At 41.5% G+C, this 24,142-nt stretch overlaps 2 protein-coding genes across 2 annotated transcripts in view; one reads left to right on the top strand and one right to left on the bottom strand.

Moving 5' to 3' along the window:
- get1 (guided entry of tail-anchored proteins factor 1) overlaps positions 1 to 20,742 on the bottom strand; it is a 29,797-nt gene extending 9,055 nt beyond the window's left edge. The window contains exon 1 of the mRNA XM_059968837.1: positions 20,630 to 20,742. Within this exon, the coding sequence (XP_059824820.1) occupies positions 20,630 to 20,719 (90 nt within the window). The 5' untranslated portion in view covers positions 20,720 to 20,742. The remainder of the gene's footprint in view (positions 1 to 20,629) is intronic.
- A 442-nt stretch (positions 20,743 to 21,184) lies between these two features.
- On the top strand, positions 21,185 to 23,983 carry LOC132393500 (non-histone chromosomal protein HMG-14A-like). The gene is made up of 6 exons (XM_059968838.1): positions 21,185 to 21,367; positions 22,100 to 22,123; positions 22,542 to 22,574; positions 22,661 to 22,711; positions 22,797 to 22,901; positions 22,976 to 23,983. The coding sequence occupies exons 1-6, from the start codon at positions 21,353 to 21,355 to the stop codon at positions 23,012 to 23,014; spliced, it is 267 nt and encodes an 88-aa protein (XP_059824821.1). The 5' UTR covers positions 21,185 to 21,352; the 3' UTR covers positions 23,015 to 23,983.
- The last annotated feature ends 159 nt before the right edge of the window (positions 23,984 to 24,142 follow it).

The following is a 24,142-nucleotide window of genomic DNA, read 5'->3' as shown; positions in this document are numbered from 1 at the left end:
GACTTTGTTGTCTAGAGCTGGATTTGAAAGTTAAAATCATGCCCAATCCAATTTAGTTTTGTAAGATTAGCTCTATATTCAGATCTAGACGGTACTACCAGCAGGAAAAGACTTGGTTAACAGCAATTCAGCTTCAGTCTGCAACTTTAATTGAGAAAAGACATCTTAGTTGTGGATTCACGACACACAGAAACAGACTCGTTAACTGCGTCAACAATCAAGCACGAAGCTAATCCCATTTCCTCATCTTCCATCGCCATCAACTCTTCTGCCATCCACCTGCACCACAGGCAACTTACCGAGGCAATAAACAAGCATATCTTTGACACGTGGAAAGAAGTCAAAACATCCTGGCAAAATCCATCCGATAACAGGAAGAACAAGCACAGAAAATCCAAGGTCAAATCCAAATTCTTGACCAAATTTACACAGACCAGCGCAACACTGAACCCACCTCAATGTGAGGTAATACCACTCGCTGATAACACATACAGATCCAAAACTGCACACTGACTTTGAGATCTTCTGACGCTAGGGTTAAATTTGGCCCAATACGCAACCAAATGTAGCTGTTGTTGAATTGCAGGCATTTGCCTTCAGTGTCTCAGAAGCTCTGAGTTTTTGGAAACCATTTTCCATTACAGTATTTCCCATGAGTAAAATGATCAAAGAAACCTGCTGTCAAATTTGACACAATTCAGCCACACAGAAGCAAAACACACAGTTAAAGATGACTCATTATCCCCGTCACTGGAAAGCTCTTACAGTAAAGAATCCTGGGTAATTCAAAAGGAGCAATATTAAACATTTTGGTTCAGAGCTATAATGGAGGAGATAAGATCATGTGATCGAAAACCTGATAAAGATTGAAGAGGCATCTTCAAGTTCAGGTGCAAGTCTGATTGTCATTTAACCATACACACATATACACCAAACGAAACAGCGTTCCTCCGAGGCCCAGGTGCAAAACACAGCACCAACAGTCACACTCACACACCCACACACAAGATAGCATATAATTTCAATAGCAGAAAAAGCCACCAAAAAAAACCCAGCCCAAGTCCCTGAGTATCACAGTCTGTAGATTGATGGTGCATGGGATGTTGTCCTGGAGAGAAATTTCTGCAAGAACCAGCACACAGTAGTTGCTCATCACACACTAGTGCAGCCACTGACGAATGCAATCCGACTTGGCTTACATTGAGCGAATACCGAAGAGTAATTCTGACAGGAGGGGCCAGCCCCCAACCCAGCACAAACTCCAGTGCACCCACTGCACATCTGCTCTCTCCCACACCACCTCTGGCACCCTCTTCACCTGAGCAGTAGCAACGGAATAAGGGGGCTCGAGGTCTGGATTTTTCCTCATTCACACTGGATGCCATTGATGAATCAGTCATACTCAGTGACGTGCAAGAGACCAAGTGAGAGGTGAATTCTCGAAAAGGAAAGTACTATCAGAGGTGATCACAGAGAAAGGCAAGGATGAAGTCACGAAGTAGTCTGAAATTCATAAATTAATTTGTTGCTTAACCAGTAACCAACATACACCAGAAAGTGCCAAAACAAAAGCAAACACAAATTATTGAAATCACAGAGGGGGAGAAAGAACAGTTTAAGATAAGCACCACTTCATGAAGTGCAGCAGCATGAAGCTAGTCAGGACAGTGTTGTAGTAGTAAGCCCAGCAAGGTTAAAAGTGATACCACAGGGGAAATGAAGTGAAGACAAAAATGGATCTATTATGCTGGCCACAGTCAGTTGCCAGTAAGGGGCCCTTTCACTACCTTGTCCATATGAACTATTGCACTTAATTATACTCATATCAATTAATCTCACCCATTATGAATGTAGCCTTCTACACCTCGGTGATTCATGCTCTTGTCCAAATATTTCCTAACTTGCCTTGCTGGAAGTAGTTAGCCTTAATGATGAACAAATTGTGTAGGAAGCTTAGTTTAGATTGAAAACACACGAATCACACTGGATTCAAAGGCTGATTGTTTTGTTTATCATAGATATTTATGGCATAGGAGGCCCTTTAACCCATCCCTTTGGTGCAGCCAAAATAACAAGCTCCTCAGGTTAATCTCTCTTTCCAGCTCTTGGTCTGTCATCAGTGACGTGTTCTCAAGTGCTCATTCAGGTACTTTTTAAAATGGGATGGGGTTTCTGCCTCACTCCCCTTTGAGCAGAAACCTCAATTACCACTATTTTTCAAGAAAATGAAAAAAAAACCTTCATTTTAAATCTATCACCATCTGGAAATCAAACTTGCCTGAGAGAGACATAGTTCTTTATGCTTCTGGGCCTCTCATAATTTTGAACCTCTCAAGTAAATCTTTATCTTATGGCTTTGTTTCAGAGTGTACCCAGCTTAGAGATACCAAGGAGGAGATTCGGAGGCAGATTTTGGAAAGGTACAAAAATAACAGAGTTGTTATCATGGGTGACTTTAACTTCCCTAATATTGATTGGTACCTGATAGTTCCAATGATTTAGACGGGGCAGAGTTTGTTAAGTGTGTCCAGGACGAATACCTGTCACGATATGTTGACAGGCCGACTAGGGGGAATAGCATACCATATCTAGTATTAGGTAATGAACCAGGTCAGGTCACGGATCTCTCAGTGGGTGAGCATCTGGGGGGCAGTGACCACTGCTCCCTGGCTAAAATTATCATGGAAAAGAATAGGATCAGAGAGGACAGGAAAATTTTTAATTGGGGAAGGGCAAATTATGAGGCTATAAGGCTAGAACTTGCAAGTGTGAATTGGGATGACGTTTTTGCAGGGAAATGTACTATGGACATGTGGTCGATGTTTAAGGATCTCTTGCAGGATGTTAGGGATAAATTTGTCCTGGTGAGGAAGATAAAGAATGGTAGGGTGAAGGAACCATGGGTGACAAGTGAGGTGGAAAATCTAGCCAGGTGGAAGAAGGCAGCATACGAGGTTTAGGAAGCAAGGATCAGATGGGTCTATTGAGGAATGTAGGGTAGCAAGAAAGGAGAAGAAGAGGTTGAGGAGAGCAAGAAGGGGGCATGAGAAGGCCTTGGTGAGTAGGGTAAAGGAAAACCCCAAGGCATTCTTCAACTATGTGAAGAACAAAAGGATGACAGGAGTGAAGGTAGGACCGATTAGAGATAAAGGTGGGAAGATGTGCCTGGAGGCTGTGGAAGTGAGTGAGGTCCTCAATTAATACTTCTCTTCAGTATTCACCTACGAGAGGGAACTTGATGATGCTGAGGACAATATGAGTGAGGTTGATGTTCTGGAGCATGTTGATATTAAGGGAGAGGAGGTGTTGCAGTTGTTAAAATACATTTGAGCGGGTAAGTCCCCGGGGCCTGACGGAATATTCCCCAGGCTGCTCCACAAGGCGAGGGAAGAGATTGCTGAGTCTCTGGCTAGGATCTTTATGTCCTAATTGTCCACTGGAATGGTACCGGAGGATTAGAGGGAGGCGAATATTGTCCCCTTGTTCAAAAAAGGTAGTAGGGATAGTCTGGGTAATTATAGACCAGTGAGCCTTACGTCTGTGGTGGGAAAGCTGTTGGAAAAGATTCTTAGAGATAGGATCTACAGGCATTTAGAGAATCATGGTCTGATCAGGGACAGTCAGAATGGCTTTGTGAAGGGCAGATCATGTCTAACAAGCCTGATAGAGTTCTTTGAGGAGGTGACCAGGCATATAGATGAGGGTAGTGCAGTGGATGTGATCTACATGGATTTTAGTAAGGCATCTGACAAGGTTCCACACGGTTGGTTTATTCAGAAAATCAGAAGGCATGGGATCCAGGGAAATTTGGCCAGGTGGATTCAGAATTGGCATGTCTGCAGAAAGCAGAGGGCCGTGGTGGAGGGAGTACATTCAGATTGGAGGGTTGAGACTAGTGGTGTCGCACAATAATTGGTTCTGGGACCTCTACTTTTTGTGATTTTTATTAACGACCTGGATGTGGGGGTGGAAGGGTGCAAGTTTGCAGACGACACTAAGGTTGGTGGTGGTGTAGATAGTGTAGAGGATTGTCGAAGATTGCAGAGAGACATTGATAGGATGCAGAAGTGGGCTGAGAAGTGGCAGATGGAGTTCAACCCGGAGAAGTGTGAGGTGGTACACTTTGGAAGGACAAACTCCAAGGCAGAGTACAAAGTAAATGGCAGGATACTTGGTAGTGTGGAGGAGCAGAGGGATCTGGGGGTACATGTCCACAGATCCCTGAAAGTTGCCTCACAGATAGATAGGGTAGTTAAGAAAGCTTATGGAGTGTTAGCTCTCATAAGTCGAGGGATAGAGTTTAAGAGTCGCGAGGTAATGATGCAGTTCTATAAAACTCTGGTTAGGCCACACTTGGAGTACTGTGTCTAGTTCTGGTCGCCTCATTATAGGAAGGATGTGGAAACATTGGAAAGGGTACAGAGGAAATTTACCAGGATGCTGCCTGGTTTAGAGAGTATGCAATATGATCAGATTAAGGGAGCTAGGGCTTTACTCTTTGGAGAGAAGGAGGATGGATGGAGACATGATAGAGGTATACAAGATATTAAGAGGAATAGATAGAGTGGACAGCCAGTGCCTCTTCCCCAGGACACCACTGCTCAATACAAGAGGACATGGCTTTAAGGTAAGGGATGGGAAGTTCAAGGGGGATATTAGAGGAAGGTTTTTTACTCAGAGAGTGGTTGGTGTGTGGAATGCACTGCCTGAGTCAGTGGTGGAGGCAGATACACTAGTGAAATTTAAGAGACTACTAGACAGGTATATGGAGGAATTTAAGGTGGGGGGGGGGTTAGATGGGAGGCAGGGTTTAAGGGTCAGCACAACTTTGAGGGCCAAAGGGCCTGTACAGTTCTGTGTTCGTCAGATCCACACACTCCTTACTCCCCCCCCCCCCCCCATTACTACAACTATACACGCAGTGGCCACTTTATTCGGTACAAGTGAGGAACCGGGTGCTGTAGCCCATCCACTTCGTGTTGTGCATTGCAAACTACTGTTGGAATCACAACAGTTAGTTAGTCACCTTCCTGTCAGCTTGAATCAGTCCAACCATTCTCCTTTGAATCCTCTCATTAACAAAGCATGTTCACCGTCATTCAGTGGATTTTAATTTTTGGTTTATCGCACTATTTTCTGCAAACTCTAGAGACAGTTGCGCGTGAAAACTCCAGGAGATCAGCCGTTTGAGAGCTACTCAACCACCCCATCCGGCACCAACTATCTTTCCGCTGTCACTGTTTCTTTGATCACATTTCTTCCCTATTCTGACGATTGGTCTGGACACCAACTGAACCTCTTGACCATGTCTGCATGCTTTTATGTATTTGAGTTACTGCCACGTGATTGGCTAATTAGATATTTGCATTAACAAGCAGATGTGCCTAATAAAGTGGCCACTGTGTATTTCTCCAGCTCTGACAAAATCCTTATGAATCTCTCCTCTAATGCTATTACACGCAGTTGTGTCATGACCTAGCAATTACTTATAGCCAAATCTAATATATATTCCGATTAGTGAAGTGAAACAAATGTACCTAAAAGCCTGAAAACTACATGGGAGTGATTTTTGTCAACAGTTTGATTTGTGTAGAATTAATTTTAAAAAGGTTCTCAGTATCCTAAATTAATTTTATAAAAAAGCTGAAGGGGGAAGTGAACAATGACACAGGTAAAGAAATTTTATGTAAAATTAAATACACAATTTTTAGTCATGGTCTTCAAATCTTGAAGTTTAAATGAGGGTCCTGGGGTTCCTTTCATCTTCTCCCAATGCCAGTCAGTAATTTGAAGATGTAAAGATATGCTTCTGCTCCAACAATGAACAGGCAAAATCTCCACCTTAGTGTCTTCAGTTAATGGGTGATATCTAAAGTAATTATCAAACAAATCTGTGTCATCGTGTAATCAGCACTGTTTGAGATTTCAAAGACTTGGATTATAAATGGACCTCTGTGTCCCATACACAGACTATTTTTCCCTGAGTTAATGACAGCTGGTTGAACATTTACAAGGTTGGAAAAAGATTAAGGCATGGCCAAAATGTTAATCTGGCTGAACTACGTATTATAGGACATACAAAGCGGATTTAACATGAACACCACAGCACATCAGTTGCTTGGAGTGGACAAACAATGGTACTGAAGCATAAATATTACTGAACTGATTTTGAAGTAATCAGAGTTAAAAACAACGAATGGCATTACAGAGCCTCATTCTGGGAAGAAGTGAGGTAAATAAGACAGAGTGTAAAAAGAAATGTCTCTAATGACTTGTATTAGTATTCACCAAGACAGTCAACAACAATCCGTTGGTGTCAAACACTCATGAAAATTATATCAGCTCAATGCATTTCTGAAGTTTCCCATTTTCAGTGAAGTTGACCAGCAATAGTAGGAATACTAGGCATGGCTAAACAGCCCACAAACCAGACGTCATTGAGATTGGGGTCATAGCAGGCAAACCCATACTGCCAGCCTCCCAAATGCTGGATCATATGTATGGGCTATACACAAGTTGGGCATTCATAAGAGGGGATGATGTGCTTACACACTCACACAATTGACTACTAACTAGTCTATTTGAATCCAAATAATGACCAATCGTTTTATGAATGGGGTCACAAGAGATTGCAGATGTTGGAATCTGGAGTAACAAACTACCTGCAGAAGGAACTCGACAGTTCGAGCAGCATCTATGGGAGGAAAGGAATTATCAACACTTCAGGTCAAAACCCTACATTGGGACTGAAGTGTAAAAAAAAATCACACTTAATTCTACATTGCTATTGTTATACCTTGTTCTACCTTAATGCACTGTGGAATGAATTGATCTGCATGAAGGAAATGCAAGACAAGTATCTCAGTACATAGTGACAATAAACAATTTCCTTTCCTCCCACAGATGCTGTTTGACTTAGAGAACCTCTAGCATGTTGTTGCATTCAGTTTATTAATTCCCTTTGTAAAACCTTCCCTCCCATCAATTGAAGACTCAACTCCTGTAGTACCAGTTTAACATGCCTCACGCTGCTTTGCCCTGGAGTGAATCCTTCACAAAGAAATATACAGAGTACTTGGGAGACTCTGGAAACCTTATAGACATGCTCAATCCTGTTGCTGCCTTGTAATACACTTCAGGCTATTCAAAACTAGCTTTTTGTAAGAGACCCAAATTTATCTGCATTAAAAAAACTCTAAAATCAGTTTGATCTGTTAAGACACCATCCTGAAATACTAACAATAGATCAATAGGTGTCCACTATAAAAACTCAGAATGCATAACCTGCATTTATCCCAATTACAAGAACACAATAAACTTCAAATTAAAAACTTTTGTTTGACAAATATAAAGATAGGACAATCCTAAAAAAAGGTGGGGGCGGGGGGCTTGTTCAAAAAGAACAGCGATCTCATTACAAAGGAGAGCTTTTCTTCAAAGTAATCATTTTGCGCTCTGGGCATCTCAAGTTCAACTACTGTCATTCAACCACATGCATGTATACCACTAAACCAACCAACGTTCCTTTAGGACCAAGATGCAAGGCATAGTACATATAACTCACAAACAACACAAAGCAATATTACCACTAATAAATTAACAAATGATAAGGTGCACTTCCGACACAAGTTAAAAAGTAAACAGTATAGTGCTACTGGTGCTTCACCTGGGTGGTGACGGAGGTTCAGTAGTCTCACGGCCTGCAGGAAGAAACTATTTCCCATTCTTGTCCAAATGCTACAGTACCTCCTACCTGACGGTGGCGCTGGTGGGGTCAGTTGGCTCAGACGGGTGGGAGAGAGATCCTGGCAATCCTCTCAGCAGTCCGCGCAATACTGGTGTTGGGTCTTGAGGTCAGATGCTTTGCAATTCCCGTACCAGACGGTGATGCCGCTGGTCAGGACAATGTGCTGGATCTCAGAGTGCAGTTGCAAGTCAGCATGAACGGTAGCAGGTCAAGTACACAGCCCTGGGGGTCACCAGCACTCAGTGTGATTGAGCTGGTGCCAAAGACCGACTGCGGTCTTTCTATCAAGAAGACCAAGATCCAACAGCATTTTCCAGGTGGGACAGGATGGAGTGGAGGGCAGAAAGCTTACAGCACCCGTGCACCAATTTGAGTGATAAGCAAACTGGAAAGGCTTGAATCTACTGTGTAACTTTAAACACGGTTCAGATGGCATGGTTTCACCAGTGGAATCCATGCAGTCTGCATGCTGAAAGGATGCCGATGATGCCCTTTGGGTTGGTTATTCCACTGGGTTAACTGAGAGCAATGGAGCAACAGTAATTCAGTTGCAGGTATGGAAGATGAAACAATGCAGCAAGAGAGAGAGAAATGTCATAATGGGCCTGTGTCACAACATAGTTTCATACAAATCTTTGTGATTTTTTTTGCTGGATCCAGATTGATTTACAACACAACTGCGCATCACTTTTCAGTTCTTGGAAATCACAATGAATGTTATCATTCATTTTATCCTTAAAGCAGTGCTTGGTTGATCACCAGCTGCTGTAGGTAGAAGCATGTAAATGCAGCAACAGGGTAGCAGCCTAAAGACAGAGGCCACAAATAATCTTCAATGGCATTAACCAAGTTTTCCTCTTCACTATTGTTTGCCTTACTCAGTAAACACGAGTGTATGGCTGCATAATGTATTTGCAACATTCTCTGAAAGCTTGGGAAGAAACCAGAACCAACTGTGTACACAGTTTGTTGTTCTTTTTCCCCCAACTGCCAAATTAATTCTTGCTTCTGTTTGCAAACCATTTGAGCAGTTGGCTTCGGGTCAAATAAATTGAATGCATAACTATGTCCTGAGGCAGGGCGAGAAGGAATGAGTGTGTCCTCTCACATGCTGAAGCACAATGTTTCCGCTAAATTAGCACACCTTTTGGCTTCAAGCTGTCAAGGTTGCTTTGCGCTGACTGGACTAACATACGCAACCAAATATGTTGTAGCATCGATACATGCTGCAACATAATCTTCAAAGTTCATTAGATAAGAAACCAACAACCTTTGGAATGTAGCACGTCTCCATTATCAACAGCATGACCGTAAACACACGTTGAGCAAAAGCAAATTGTGCTTACTAGCACCTGCCAATGCCTCCGACCAGGTCTGAACGTGCCAGATACATGACGTTACAAAGACTTTCCCCCCCCCCCACAAGACAGTAAATAGTAATTTGGTATTTTGTCAAATCAGAAACTCAGTATAAAAAAATCCATAAGACATTGGAGCATATTTAGGCCATTTAGCCCATCAGTCTGCCCCACCATTCCACTATGGCTGATTGACTATCCCTCTCAGCTTCACTCTCATGCCTCCTTCCTTGCAACCTCTGACACCCTGACTAATCAAGAATGTATCAACTTCCACTTTAAATATAATCAATGACTTAGCCTACACTGCCATCTTGGGAATGAATTCCACAGATTCACAATCCTCTGGCTAAAGAAATTCTTATCTCTGTTCTAAATGGACATCCCACTATTTTGAGGCTGTGCCCCCTGGTCCTAGACTCCCTCACAATAGGAAACAACCCCTCCACAATCTATCTAGGCCTTTCAAGATTCATTAGGTTTCAATGAACACCCCCCCCCCCCCCAATTCTTTTATACAGGAGGCCCAAAACTGCTCACAACAATCCAAGTGCGTTCTGACCCGTCCCTCAGCATCACATCCTTGCTTTTGTATTCCAGTCATCTCAAAATTAATGCTAATATTGCATTTGTTTTCCTTACCAATGATTCAACCTGCAAGTTAACCTTTAGGGAATCCTGCACAAGGACTCACAAGCTCCTTTGCCCCTCTGATTTTTGAAGTTTCTGTTTAGAAAACAGTCTACACCTTTATTCCTTCTACCAAAGTGCACGACCATACACTCCCCTACACTATATTCCATCTGCCACTTCTTTGCCCATTCTCCCAATTTGTCCAAGTCCTCCTGCAAACTCCTTGCTTCCTTATCATTACCTGCCTGTACACCAATTTTCGTATTGTTTGCAAACTTGACCACAAAAACTATTAATTCTGTCATCCAAATCATTGACATATAATGTGAAAAGCAATTCCAACACAGACCCCTGCAGAACACCAACAGTCACCAGTAGACAACCAAAATTAGCCCCCCTTATTCCCACTCTGCCTTCTGTCAGTCAACCGATCTTCTATCCATGCGAGTACCTTTCCTGTAATATCACAAGCTGTTATCTTTTTGAACAGTCTCAAGTGTGACATCTTGTCAAAGGCCTTCTGAAAATCCAAAAAAACAACTTTTGACTGTTCTTTGTCTACCCTGCCTGTTATTTCCTCAAAGAATTCCAACATATTTGTCAGGCACAATTTCTCCTTAAAGAACCATACTGACTTTGGTCTACTTTATCCTGTGCCTCCAAGTACCCCGAAACCTCATACTTGATAATGGACTCCAACATCTTCTCAACCACTGAAATCAGGCTAACTGGACAGTAGTTTCCTTTTTGCTTCCTCCCTCCCTTCATAAAGAGTGGGGTGACATTGCAATTTTCCAGTCCTCCAGAACCATTTCCAAAACCATTGGTTCTTGAAGGAACCAATGCCTCCACAATCTCTTCAGCTACCTCTTTCAGAACCTTGGGGTGTATTCCATTTAATCCAGGTAACTTAACTGCCTTCAGACCTTTCAGCTTCCCAAGTAGCTTCTCCTTAGCAATAGCAACTACACTCGTCTTTGCCCCATGACACCTGCGAGTTTCTGGCATACTACTGGTATCTTCCACAAGTGAAGACTGAGGCCAAATACTAAGTCCATCCACCATTTCTTTGTCCCTCATTACCACCTCTCTAGCATCATTTTCCAGTGGTCCACTCTCATCTCTCCTTTATTCTTTATATATGGGGGAAAAAAAACCTTTTGGTATCCTCTTCTGTTTAACTTTATATTTCATCGATTCCCTCCTCAAGGCTTTTTTTTAAGTTGCCTTCTGTTGATCTGATTTTCCCAATCTACCTGCACACTGAAATCTCCCAAGACTATTGTAATATTGCTGTTATTACTTTTCTATTTCACATTGTAATGTGTATCTCATATCCTGGCTACATACAGAGGCCTACATACAACTCTAATCAGGGTCTTTTTGTCATTGCAGTTTATTAACTTTATCCACAAGGATCTTCTGATCCAATAAGACCTCTTTTTAAGGATTTAATTGCACTTTTTTTAAAACCAAGAGCCACCTCACTCTCTCTGCCTATCCTTTCAATACAGCATGCATCCTTGGATATTAAGCTTCCAAATATGATCTTCCAGCCATGATTCAGTGATGTCCACAACATCACACCTGCCAATCTCTAACTGTGCTACAGTATCAGCTACCTTATTCTGTATACTGTGAGCATTCAAATATAGCACCTTCAGTCCTGTACTCATCAACCTTTTCAATTTTGCTATGTTGCACTTCAAATCATCCCACTGACTGCAATTCTGCTCTATCATCTACCAGTCTTTCCTCAGTCTCAGTACACACAGCATTGACTTGTATACCAACTGCCCCACCTTCAGCCCTATCACTTCACTTCTCAATCCACCCCCCCTCCCCCAGCCCAGATTACTTTAAACCCTCTCCAACAGCTCTTACAAAACTGCCCACTAGGATATTAGTCCTCCTTGGGGTCAGGTGTAACCCTTTTGTTTTAAAAACAGGTCATAACTTCCCGAGAAGAGATCCCAAAGATTCAGAAACCTGAAACCCTACCGAGCTATGAAAGCATATTGGATCATCCACTATGCATTCAATTGTCTATAAGGGGCAAATCTTTTGTTTAACTTTCCGCTACTAAAATGCAAGTCCTCATAAGGACTAGAATATAAGAGCAAGTATGTACAGCTGAGATATTCCCCTTTATTGATAATTGGCTCCTTTATTTGAGAAAGGACATAATGGCTTTGGAGAGGTTCCTGAACAACTTTTCCTCTAAGGTAAGCGTGTACACACATCTTTTGCTATGAGCGCACAAAGGAATTTAAACTGTGCAAGTATATTTCATGATCGTACACAGTCACATTTCCTTTTCCGGTTTCTGATGTCAATGGTGTTGACAATGTGGAGTTTGACAACATGATTCGTCTGCAGATTTTAGAACTAGCTTACTTACATACTGCTTTTGTTGAAGAAATTACTAAATTACTATCTGCAAATGGGAAGAAGTGGAGTGATATTTAGAAACTTGACTCTTTAAAGCACCATTTAGCAAGCAAATCACAGATATGAGGAAAAATTTCTTTAGCCAGAGGATGGTTAATCTGTAGAATTCATTGCCACAGATGGCAGTTTTTGGCCAAGCCATTGAGAATATTTAAAGCAGAGATTGATAGGGTCTTGACTAGTAAGGGCATCAAATGTTATGCGGAGAAGGCAGGAGAATGGGGTCGAGGGGGGAGAAATCAGCCACGATGGAATGGTGGAGCAGACCTGATGGGCTGAATAGTCTAATGCTGCTCCTGTGTCTTTTGGTCTTATGGCCAAGCTTGTCCTATACGACGCATACGGACCACAGCGCTCTAAACCTCTCCTACTCATTTATTTCATTGGGTTTTAAATGGTTCTGCTGTGCCTTTCTCAACCACTACTTCTGCCAGCTTAATCCAAACATTTTTAGTTTATTTAGGAATACAGTGTGGACACAGTCCCTTCCAGCCCAATGAGCTACAATGCCCAGCAATCCAACTATTTCACACTGGACTAATCATAGACAATTGACAATGACCAATTAATCAACCTAGTAACTGGTACAGCTTCTGACTGTGGGAGGAAACTGGTACACGCAGAGGAAATTCACGTGGTCATAGGTAGAAAATAAACACCTTACTGACAGCGCCAGAATTGAGCTATACCATCATGCGAACTTCTACACTACCGTCCGGATAGACCACAAGACAATAAAAACAAGGAGTAGAATTAGGCCATTCAGCCCAACAAGTCTGTTCTGCCATCCAATACGTTTGATCTGAGATCCCACTCAACCCCATACACCTGCCTTCCCGCCGTATCATTTGATGCCCTGACTGATCAGGAAACTAGCGGTTTCCACCTTAAATATACCCTTAGCCTCCAGATTCACTACAGATTTTTAAAAAAGTCTTCCTTACCTCTCTTCTCATAAAGTCACCTCTCAATTTTGAAGCTGTGCCCTCTAGTTCTAGATACCCCACCATAGGAAACATGCTCTCCATATCCACCCTATCTGGTCCTTTCAACGTTCAGTAGGTTTCAATGAGATTCCCATGCAATCTTCTAAATTCTAGTGAGTACAGGCCCAAAGCCGCCAAACATTCCTCATGTGTTAACCTTTTCATTCCCAGAATCATCCTCATGAATCTCCTCTGGACTCCCTCCAATGACAACACATCCTTTCTAAGATATGGGGCCTAAAATTGTTGACAATACTCCCAGGTTGTGCATGACAAGTGTCTCATGAAGGCTCAGTATTATCTCCTTGTTTTTGTAACATATTCCCCTTGAAATAAATGCCAACATTGCATTTGCTTTCTTTACCACAGACTGAACCTGTAAATTAACCTTCTGGGAGTCTTGCACAGGGACTCCCAAGTCCCTTGGTACTTCTTTGAGCCTTCTCCGTATTTAAATATAGTCCGCACTCCTGTTCCTTTTACCAAAATGCACAATCGTACATTTCCCAACATGGCATTCCATCTGTCACTTTTTTGCCCATTCTTCCAATTTGTCAAAGTCCTGCTGGAATTGCATTGCTTCCTCAGCACTACCTACCCCTCCACCTACCTTTGTATAATCCGCACATTTTGCCACAAAGTCATCAATTCCATTATCTAAATCTTGACAATGTGAAAAGTAGTGGCCCCCATACTAACCCCTGAGGAAAACCACTAGTCACCAGCAGCAAACCAGAAAAGGCCCCTTTTATTCCCACTTGCTGCCTCCAGCCCATCAGTCATTCCTCTATCCATGCCAGTATCTTTCCTGTAACACCATAGGACTTTATCTTGTTAAGTAGCCTCATGTGTGGCATCTTATCAAATACCTTCTGAAAATCCAAGTAAATGACATCCACTGCCTCACCTTTGACCAGTCTGCTTGTTACTTCCTCTTGTTACTGCTGTTCAGGAGGCTTTAAACTAATGTGGCAGGGGGATGGGAACAAGTGCAGAGAGACAGAGGGGTGTAAAATGAGGGTAGAAGCAAAAAGCAGTAAGGTGAAAAGTAAAAATGGCAGGCAGGCAAATCCAGGGCAAAAAGCAAAAAGGGCCACTTTTCAACATAATTGTATAAGGGCTAAGAGTGTTGTAAAAACAAGCCTGAAGGCTTTGTGTGTCAATGCGAGGAGCATTCATAACAAGGTGGATGAATTGAATGTGCAGATAGTTATTAATGAATATGATATAGTTGGGATCACAGAGACATAGCTCCAGGGTGACCAAGGATGGGAGCTCAACATCCAGGGATATTCAATATTCAGGAGGGATAGACAGGAAAGAAAAGGAGGTGGGGTAGCGTTGCTGGTTAGAGAGGAGATTAACACAATAGAAAGGAAGGACTTTAGCCTGGAGGATGTGGAATCAATATGGGTAGAGCTGCATAACACTAAAGGGCAGAAAACACTGGTGGGAGTTGTGTACAGGCCACCTAACAGTAGTAGTGAGGTTAGGGACGGCATTAAACAGGAAATTAGCAATGCGTGCAATAAAGGAACAGTAGTTATAATGGGTGACTTCAATCTACATATAGATTGGGTGAACCAAATTGGTAAGGGTGCTGAGGAAGAGGATTTCTTGGAATGTATGCGGGATGGTTTTCTGAACCAACGTGTCGAGGAACCAACTAGAGAGCAGGCCATTCTAGATTGGGTATTGAGCAATGAGGAAGGGTTAGTTAGCAATCTTGTCGTGCGAGGCCCCTTGGGTAAGAGTGACCATAATATGGTGGAATTCTTCATTAAGATGGAGAGTGACATAGTTAATTCAGAAACAAAGGTTCTGAACTTAAAAGAAGGGTAACTTTGAAGGTGTGAGACGAGAATTAGCTAAGATAGACTGGCAAATGATACTTCAAGGGTTGACGGTGGATATGCAATGGCATGCATTTAAAGATCGCATGGATGAACTACAACAATTGTTCATCCCAGTTTGGCAAAAGAATAAACCAAGGAAGTTAGTGCACCCGTGGCTGACAAGGGAAATTAGGGATAGTATCAAGTCCAAAGAAGAAACATATAAATTAGCAAAAAAAAGTGGCACACCTGAGGACTGGGAGAAATTCAGAGACCAGCAGAGGAGGACAAAGGGCTTAATTAGGAAAGGGAAAAAAGATTATGAGAGAAAGCTGGCAGGGAACATAAAAACTGACTGTAAAAGCTTTTATATGTGAAAAGAAAAAGATTGGCCAAGACAAATGTAGGTCCTTTACAGTCAGAAACAGGTGAATTGATCATAGGGAACATAGACATGGCAGACCAATTGAATAACTACTTTGGTTCTGTCTTCACTAAGGAGGACATAAATAATCTTCCGGAAATAGTAAGGGACCGAGGGTCTAGTGATATGGAGGAACTGAGGGAAATACATGTTAGTAGGAAAGTGGTGTTGGGTAAATTGAAGGGATTAAAGGCAGATAAATCCCCAGGACCAGATGATCTGCATCCCAGAGTGCTTAAGGAAGTAGCCCAAGAAATAGTGGATGCATCAGTGATAATTTTTCAAAACTCCTTAGATTCTGGATTAGTTCCTGAGGATTGGAAGGTGGCTAATGTAACCACACTTTTTAAAAAAGGAGGGACAGAGAAACCGGAGAATTATAGACCGGTTAGTCTGACATCGGTGGGGAAAATGCTACAGTCGGTTATCAAAGATGTGATAACAGCACATTTGGAAAGAGGTGAAATCATCGGACAAAGTCAGCATGGATTTGTGAAAGGAAAATCATGTCTGACGAATCTTATAGAATTTTTTTAAGATGTAACTAGTAGAGTGGATAGGGGAGAACCAGTGGATGTGGTATATTTAGATTTTCAAAAGGCTTTTGACAAGGTCCCACACAGGAGATTAGTGTGCAAACTTAAAGCACATGGTATTGGGGGTATGGTATTGATGTGGATAGAGATTTGGTTGGTAGACAGGAAGCAAAGAGTGGGAGTAAATGGGACCTTTTCAGAATGGCAGGCAGTGACTAGTGGGGTACCACAAGGCTCAGTGCTGGGACATCAGTTGTTTACAATATATATTAATGATTTAGACGAGGGAATTAAATGCAGCTTCTCCAAGTTTGCGGATGACACGAAGCTGGGCAGTGGTGTTAGCTGTGAGGAGGATGCTAAGAGGATGCATGGTGACTTGGATAGGTTAGGTGAGTGGGCAAATTCATGGCAAATGCAATTTAATGTGAATAAATGTGAGGTTATCCACTTTGATTGCAAGAACAGGGAAACAGATTATTATCTGAATGGTGGCCGATTAGGAAAAGGGGAGATGCAACGAGACCTGGGTGTCATTGTACACCAGTCATTGAAGGTGGGCATGCAGGTACAGCAGGCGGTGAAAAAGGCAAATGGTACGTTGGCATTCATAGCAAAAGGATTTAAGTACAGGAGCAGGGAGGTTCTACTGCAGTTGTACAAGGCCTTGGTGAGACCGCACCTAGAATATTGTGTGCAGTTTTGGTCCCCTAATCTGAGGAAAGACATTCTTGCCATAGAGGGAGTACAGAGAAGGTTCACTAGATTGATTCCTGGGATGGCAGGACTTTCATATGAAGAAAGACTGGATCGACTAGGCTTATACTCACTGGAATTTAGAAGATTGAGGGGGGATCTTATTGAAACGTATAAAAATTCTAAAGGAATTGGACAGGCTAGATGCAGGAAGATTGTTTCTGATGTTGGGGGAAGTCCAGAACAAGGGGTCACAGTTTAAGGATAAAGGAGAAGCCTTTTAGGACCGAGATGAGGAAAAACTTCTTCACACAGAGAGTGGTGAATCTGTGGAACTCTCTGCCACAGGAAACAGTTGAGGCCGGTTCATTGGCTATATTTAAGAGGAAGTTAGATATGGCCCTAAAGGGATCGGGGGTATGGTGAGAAAGCAGGTACAGGGTTCTGAGTTGGATGATCAGCCATGATCATACTGAATGGCGGCGCAGGCTCGAAGGGCTGAATGGCCTACTCCTGCACCTAGTTTCTATGTTTCCGCGAAGAACTCCACAGATTTGTCAGGCAAGGTTTCCCTGTATAGAAACCATGCTGACTTTGACTTATTTTTTAATTAGTCTCCAAGTACCCTGAAACCTCATCCTTAATAATAGACCAACACTTTCCCAACCACTGAGATTAGGCTACTGGCCTATAGTTTCCTTTCTTCTGTCTTCCTCCCTTCTTAAAGAGTGGAGTGACATTTGCAATTTTCCAGTCCTGCAGGGCAATGTCAGAATCAAGTGATTCTTGAAAGATCATGACCAATGCATCAGTTTCTCTTCAGCAACCTCTCTCAGACTCTGGGATGTAGTGCATCTGGTCCAGGTGACTTATCCACCTTAAGACCTTTGAGTCTGCCTAGCACATTTTCCTTTGTAAAAGCAATGGCTCTCACTCCTGCTCCCAGACACTCACAGACCTCTGGCACACTGCTAGTGAATTCCAGAGTGAAGACAGATGCAAAGTAAGTTGATCTAATTTCTTTGTCCCCTATTGAGGTAGCAAAAGCATATAGTTTTCCCAGTGGCCCAATATTAACTCTCACCTCCCTTTTACCCTTTATATGACTAAAAATCTTTCAGTATCCTATTTTATATTATTGGTTATTTTGCTCTCATTTCATCTTTCCCCTTCTTATAGCTTTTTTGGTTGCCTTTTGTTGGATTTAAAAAGCTTCCCAATCATCCAACTTCCCACTCACTTTCCTACCCTATAACCCCTTTCCTTGGCTTTTATGCAAACTGTAACTTCCCTTGTCAGCCACGGATCCCTGCTCCTGCCACTTGAGAGCAATTTCTTCTCAGGGACACTTCTATCCTGTGCCTTGTCTGAGCTCCATGTGCCCAGTCTGTTTGAAGACCCTATTGTATCCGCCTTTACAACCTTCGCTGGCAGTGTATTCCAGGCACCCAGTCTCCATGTGACAAACTTAACTCTGACATCCTCCCTTGTACTGAATTTCAAGCACCTTAAAATAACGCCCCTTCACATTAGCCATTTCAACCCTAGGAAAAAGCCCCTGGTTATCCACACAATCAATGCCTCTCATTATCTTATACACCTCTATCAGGCCACCTCTCATCCTCCATTGCTCCAAGGAGAAAGTTCATTCAACCTATTCTCATAAGGCATGCTCTCCAATCTAGGCAACATCCTCATAATCTCCCCACATTCTCTCTCTCTGCAGTTTCCACATCCTTCCTGTAAAGAGCTGACCAGAATTGAACACAGTACACAGTGGGAAGTGGAAAATGCTGAACATCACCTCCACGCTGCCTGAAATAAAACAAATTCATCTGTGGGGACAGCATTTTCTGGTGCTTGAAAGTCTGTCAATTCCAAAAATGACCACCCTTTATTGTCAGCTGAGAAGGCACAGCTATTCCAATAAACAGCTGAACCCAGGCCTTTGAGCACAATACAGTAAAGGGGGAAAGCTGCACAGTTGAAAGCATCAGCTTGTGGGTAAGGCATTACGTCAAATAGATGTGCCATCTTTCTGGGATAAAATAAAGTCCGATTGCGTTTGTTTGACCAAATGTATATTTTCCAGACCCAGTCTTCTTCATTCAATGCCCACTCCTCTTTCCAGATTTCCATTTTCATAGTCGTATAACATTACATCACAGTAACAGGCCCTTTGGCTCAATTAGTTTGTGCAAACAATTAATCTGTTTATTCCATTGAACTGCACCTGGACCACTCCCCTCCATGTAACTAACCAAATTTCTCATGTGTTGAAACCAAACCCACATTCTACCCATACCTACCCTCTGAGTGAAGATGTTTCCCTTAAACATTTCGCCTTTCACCCCTAAACCCACCGGGCTGCTTTCAAGGAGGAGCTAGATAGGTATCTTATGGATAGGGGAATCAAGGGATATGGGGACAAGGCAGGAACCGAGTATTGATGGTAGATGATCAGCTATGAGCTCAAAATGGCGGTGCAGGCTCGAAGGGCTGAATGGTCTACTTCTGCACCTATTGTCTATACCTCTAACTCTAGTCTAACCCAATATCAGTGGAAAAAGCCTGCTTGCATTTACCCCATCAATATATAATATGGGTGGTAGGATGGTCACCCTTGGTCAAGGTGTAGCACCTGCTTACTTCCTCGATCAGGGTCACTTGAAGCTATGGGAGCAGGTCTTATGGTCTTATGAGCAGCTGGTGCATAACACAAGTCTAGGTTTGACAACCACTAATGGCAGGCAGACAATCTCTGAAGAGTATTAATAATGGCTGGGGTCACCCGTCTTGTAAAGACACTGCCCATCAGTAAGCAATACCAAACCACTTCTTTAGAAAAATTTGCCAAGAACAATCATGATCTTGGAAAGGCCCATGTCATACAACATGGCACATAATGAATTTCTACTATTTCCAGGTTTTCTGTTGTTCTACATAAGAAATTAGCTCTAGTTTGGCATAGCAATTTATTTTTTTGGGAGGGGGAGGAATGCTCAGGTTTGCTCCTCCATTTGTTTTGATCATGAAAGCATCCAAAAATAAAATCTCAACTTCTTCTCCCCTGAACAGAACTGCAATTATCTCACTTGACAGGGAACTGAACTTGTTCCACAAGCAAGAATATACTTGTCAAATGACTCAAAATCGTTAACAATTTCCATCAGATAGTATCTACAAAAGAAACTTGTTTTCTCAACATTACACCAACTGTAAACTATTTTATGAACATTGCAAATTCATACAGGATTAAAATTAACCTCCTAAACTTATGGTATTTTAATTCTAAATTCAAATCTTCCCCCGTGGTCAGTTTAACGCACAATGTTAAAAGTATTCAGCAGTCACTTCAGGCTTGCAAAATATTTTTAAATTTAAAGTTTTGTAGTCATCTTTATACCAACTTTCTTCCCTTTCCCAACTTGTAATACACAGTATAAGTCACTACGGCATTCTTGATGGACATAATTTATAACAAGAATGAATAACATAGCCAAAGCTTCTAAAAAGAATGTATGTTCCTACTACTCATGGCATGCCTACTTACCAAGGCAACACCCAGTCATCACTCCCAGTTTTGGATTAAATTTAACAGGTACCCATAACCATTTATTCATTTTGATTAACAACATGCCTTCCCTAAAAATTGTGCTTATTCTAGTTCAATTTCTATCAACAATACGAAATTACCTTCTACTATTAAGTACACATTGCAAATCCAGACATTTGCTTCAAATGTATTGGTATTGCTCATAGAACAAAGAGGATCGCATGTAAGATAGCTTTCAAAAACTTCGCATTTTTAAAAAAAAATCCCATCACTTAGTAAAAATATTTGCACAGAAGAGCGGTTGACACGATTCGAAATGGTCGCATTTTATTAGCTGGTTCAGAAACCGTTGAAATGTCCGTTATAATAGCATTTCTGCTGCTGTACTTTCGCAAATAGATACTTACAAGCAAAGAAAGGGTCGGGAGCAGCATCTTAAACAGACTACATAACAAAACCGAGCCCAGCACTAACAACCACGCACAGCTCTCCGCCATGTTTGAGCTTCCTATTGTAACCCCACCCCGATCAACCACGACAACAGTAAGTAGAAGCCATTCCATTTATTAACAGTCTCCGTCTGAGACGTCCCTTTTCAACAGTTGCAGCCGCATAAGCGCTTACAGAAATAATTCACACAGACAAATGCAATGCTGGTGGTTTAATGCGCACTGTTTGGTATAAAACTCTGAAATACAGATTGCATCGTCCCTTTGTTAAGCAGCAAACCATGTGAGAGGGTAGCTCCAATCAGCAAGGTCCGCCGGAGCTCTGGGCGTTCGAGTCAACCGAACTTAAAAAGGGTCCCGGGGAGATGAGAACGAGATGGGCGCCTGACAGCTGGACTTGGCCAATAACTTCGCAAATTATGGTCTGCTTGCGAGATAAACAGGCCTATCCAGCCAATCGGAGGTAGGTACATATCATAATGTTAGGTAGCACGAAGTGAAGGAACAAATCTGGTTCGAACTAGTTCGTTTGGCAGTATTAACGTGCCATAGTTGTATTGTAACAAGGTAGTTGAATACCATTCTGGGATTGAGTTAGTTGGCGATCAAGGAGTGCAATCCGTTTGCATTCTAGTTTGCCCAATTTTCATATTGTAGTGTTTCTAAAAAATCCTCAAAAATATGCCCAGGAAGCTGGTGAGTAGTTTTAATTTTATTTCTGACAGAGAGAGTCCAAAAAAAAGAGGGAAAATCAATTACATGTTCGTTCTTGTATGTAATTGCGTCTGGAATGTTGCATAGTGGTGAAGTGTGATTGTAATACCGTAATGCGTTTTTTAAAAATATAAATGAAAACAAGATCCAAGTGTTCTTAACTGGAGATTTCCCCCTTCCTGAAGCAGACGTGCAAAATTGCACCCCATGAATGAAGACCACTTAATCACTTTCATGTGTGGAAGGTCAATGCATTTATATAAACGCTTAACAAACATTTGCCATTATTCACCCACCTCCCCCCCCCCCCAGATAAAATGAAAGTTTTATTTTATTTTATTTTTGGCCTTTTACGCGCAAGCAACGGAGGTAAGAGCCGTGTTTTCGCGAGGTTGAAGGGTGCTCCTGCCTAAATTCCGAGCTCCATTCGGAATCTCGAATGTTCTGTTACCATTTGCAGAGAAAAGGCAACACGGAGTTCCGAAGTTCGTCCAGCAGGTCACAAATAGGCGGGAAGGATTCGCATTACGTCCCTTGCTGCTCTCGACATCCTCCCTCCCAACACGCTGATTTCTCGCATTTTACGGCCTCCACACTGTTTGCAAACACAACACTGCCATCCTTCTGAAGGCTTCTCTTCTCCCCACCCCCTTCAATGACGCTGCAGTTAAATAATTTAATACTTTTAACATGTTTGTCATCTTCATTTAACAGGCTTCTGATACAGTATCAGACAAGGTAAGATTTATTTTCTTTAGTTTGGAAACATAGTTTTTAAACTCTGTTGAAAGAGTTACAGACCTCTCGTGCAAGCGTACAAGAAGATTAATATGTTGTGGAAAAGCTGAGCTCATTAATGCACACTGAAACGGATTCAAATTTAGAAAAGCCAAAAATTTAACCCTTTTGTAAACAATTTTTTATCTCCTCCTCTAATAAAAGTCAATTACACGTTCGTTCTTGTTTCCTTTTAGATTTTAGAATTAACTTCAGAAAATGTAGTTTGCAATTAATTTCTCGTATATTCGTTAGTGACAACTTTGATGCTATTTTTCCCCAAATACACTACATTTAGTTGCAGAAGCCTCTGAAATGCAAATGGCAGTCTATGGGTAGAATGTGTATTTTTGCTTTCTAATTTTTTTCCTCTTTCTAGAACCCACCACCAAGTAACATGCAACTGAGGAAGGTAAGGTGCAAAGTTAATTGTTTTGTAATATATTATTCAAATAAAGCTTTTGTTTAAACAGCTGACTTTTGTATTTGCTTTCTCAGAGACAAATAAAACAATCCAATGACATCCCAAGAAAGAAACCGGCTACCCAAGTGAGTTTCACTTGCTTTTTAAAGAAATTCTGTATTCTCTTTTTTTTTTCCGGAAACATTCCCTAGAGCTGCCTTTCTTCTATAGAAAAAAACCAAGGCCAAAGCTACAAAAGCGAATCCTCCACAGGCTAATCAAGAAACCAAGGAGGATTCTGTACCCTCAGAAAATGGTGAACGGAAAACCAATGAGGTAAATAAGTTAATCAAAATAATGATGTGCATTTTAGTTTACTTCGTATATTAATACACACTCATATTTTGCAGGTACCAGCAGCCGGAGAGAATGAAACCAAGTCAGAATAACATCTGTCTTGCCTCTTTATCATTGGTCGAAGTACCTCTTGTACAATTCAGAGGAATATTTTTATCAACTATTTTGTAAATGCAAGGTTTTAGTAGCTCAATAATAGGCAACACATTTTGAAATAGGAGGGAATCCTGCATATCTATGGCCATTCTTCACCCTAGCATACATTTTTTTTTTGCATCTACAGATGTTATGTCTGTAAATGTTTTTTGGCAATGTAAAAAAAAGGTTAACAAGTTATATGTACTTGGATGTTACAGATTTTTTTATCATGAAATTCGTAGACAATACTATTAAACAGCAGTAAGCTGGAAGGCTTTGAAAGAGACTTGACAGTTTAAACATACTGTAACATTCCATGAATGAGGATGGAGGCTGTTTGTTTTCCCGACTTGACACAGACATAAAGGGAAAATGTTCATTCTGATACCTTTTTTTAAAAAAAACATGTCGTAAATAAATCAAGGTCAGGTGACCATGTTCCCATTGTTGGAATTGTAATAGATAACTGCTTCAAAACTTGTTTTAGTTGCAGATTTCCCTCTTAATAATCTGTGGCAATGTTGTCCTGGCTATATTTGTGATAGTGCTTCTTGGATTTATGTTTTCTTTTCATGAAACTTGTGAATGGGTTCATTAAGTATAGTTCTTGGGGTTTACAGTATGATTTATTAGAAGTGCAAGTAGGTGAAGTTGCCTGCAGAGAAAATTGACCACCAGGACTGTATAGCAGGAGTCATAGGTATTTGGTCAATGGTGTATCCTATAGTTACTGACATTGAAACAAAAATCATGCTGAAAAGTCACTGGAAGTTTAGAATTATGGTATTAACATTTAATTACATTTGGAGGCTTACATTTTCTATTTCAGTACAGGTTCTGTGTAGGATTGTACAGGCTGTTTATAGCTGTATCTGTGTACTGGTGGATTTAAAAAAAAAATAAAATTTGTGGCTGAAGTGTGACTTTTGTGGAATGGGCTGAATTTTATTCCAGAGTTGGTGTGAAACTTGACTTTGAGAATGTCGGTTGTAAAAGGAAGTTGCAATTTTCTAGCAACTTTTTTTAATTATCTAAAATGCACCTAAATAAAAAATATTTTTAAAAATCCCAGGGGATATCAG

This window comes from Hypanus sabinus, chromosome 4, assembly GCF_030144855.1.
Source record: "Hypanus sabinus isolate sHypSab1 chromosome 4, sHypSab1.hap1, whole genome shotgun sequence".
Classification (NCBI taxonomy): domain Eukaryota; kingdom Metazoa; phylum Chordata; class Chondrichthyes; order Myliobatiformes; family Dasyatidae; genus Hypanus; species Hypanus sabinus.
This window is presented reverse-complemented; position numbering and strand designations above follow the sequence as displayed.

Excerpts from the sequence above, each read along its gene's own strand:
- LOC132393500 (XM_059968838.1), top strand. Across the intron at positions 22,124-22,541 it reads CTGATACAGTATCAGACAAG|AACCCACCACCAAGTAACAT; the intron begins GTAAGATTTATT and ends TCCTCTTTCTAG. Across the intron at positions 22,712-22,796 it reads GAAAGAAACCGGCTACCCAA|AAAAAAACCAAGGCCAAAGC; the intron begins GTGAGTTTCACT and ends TTTCTTCTATAG.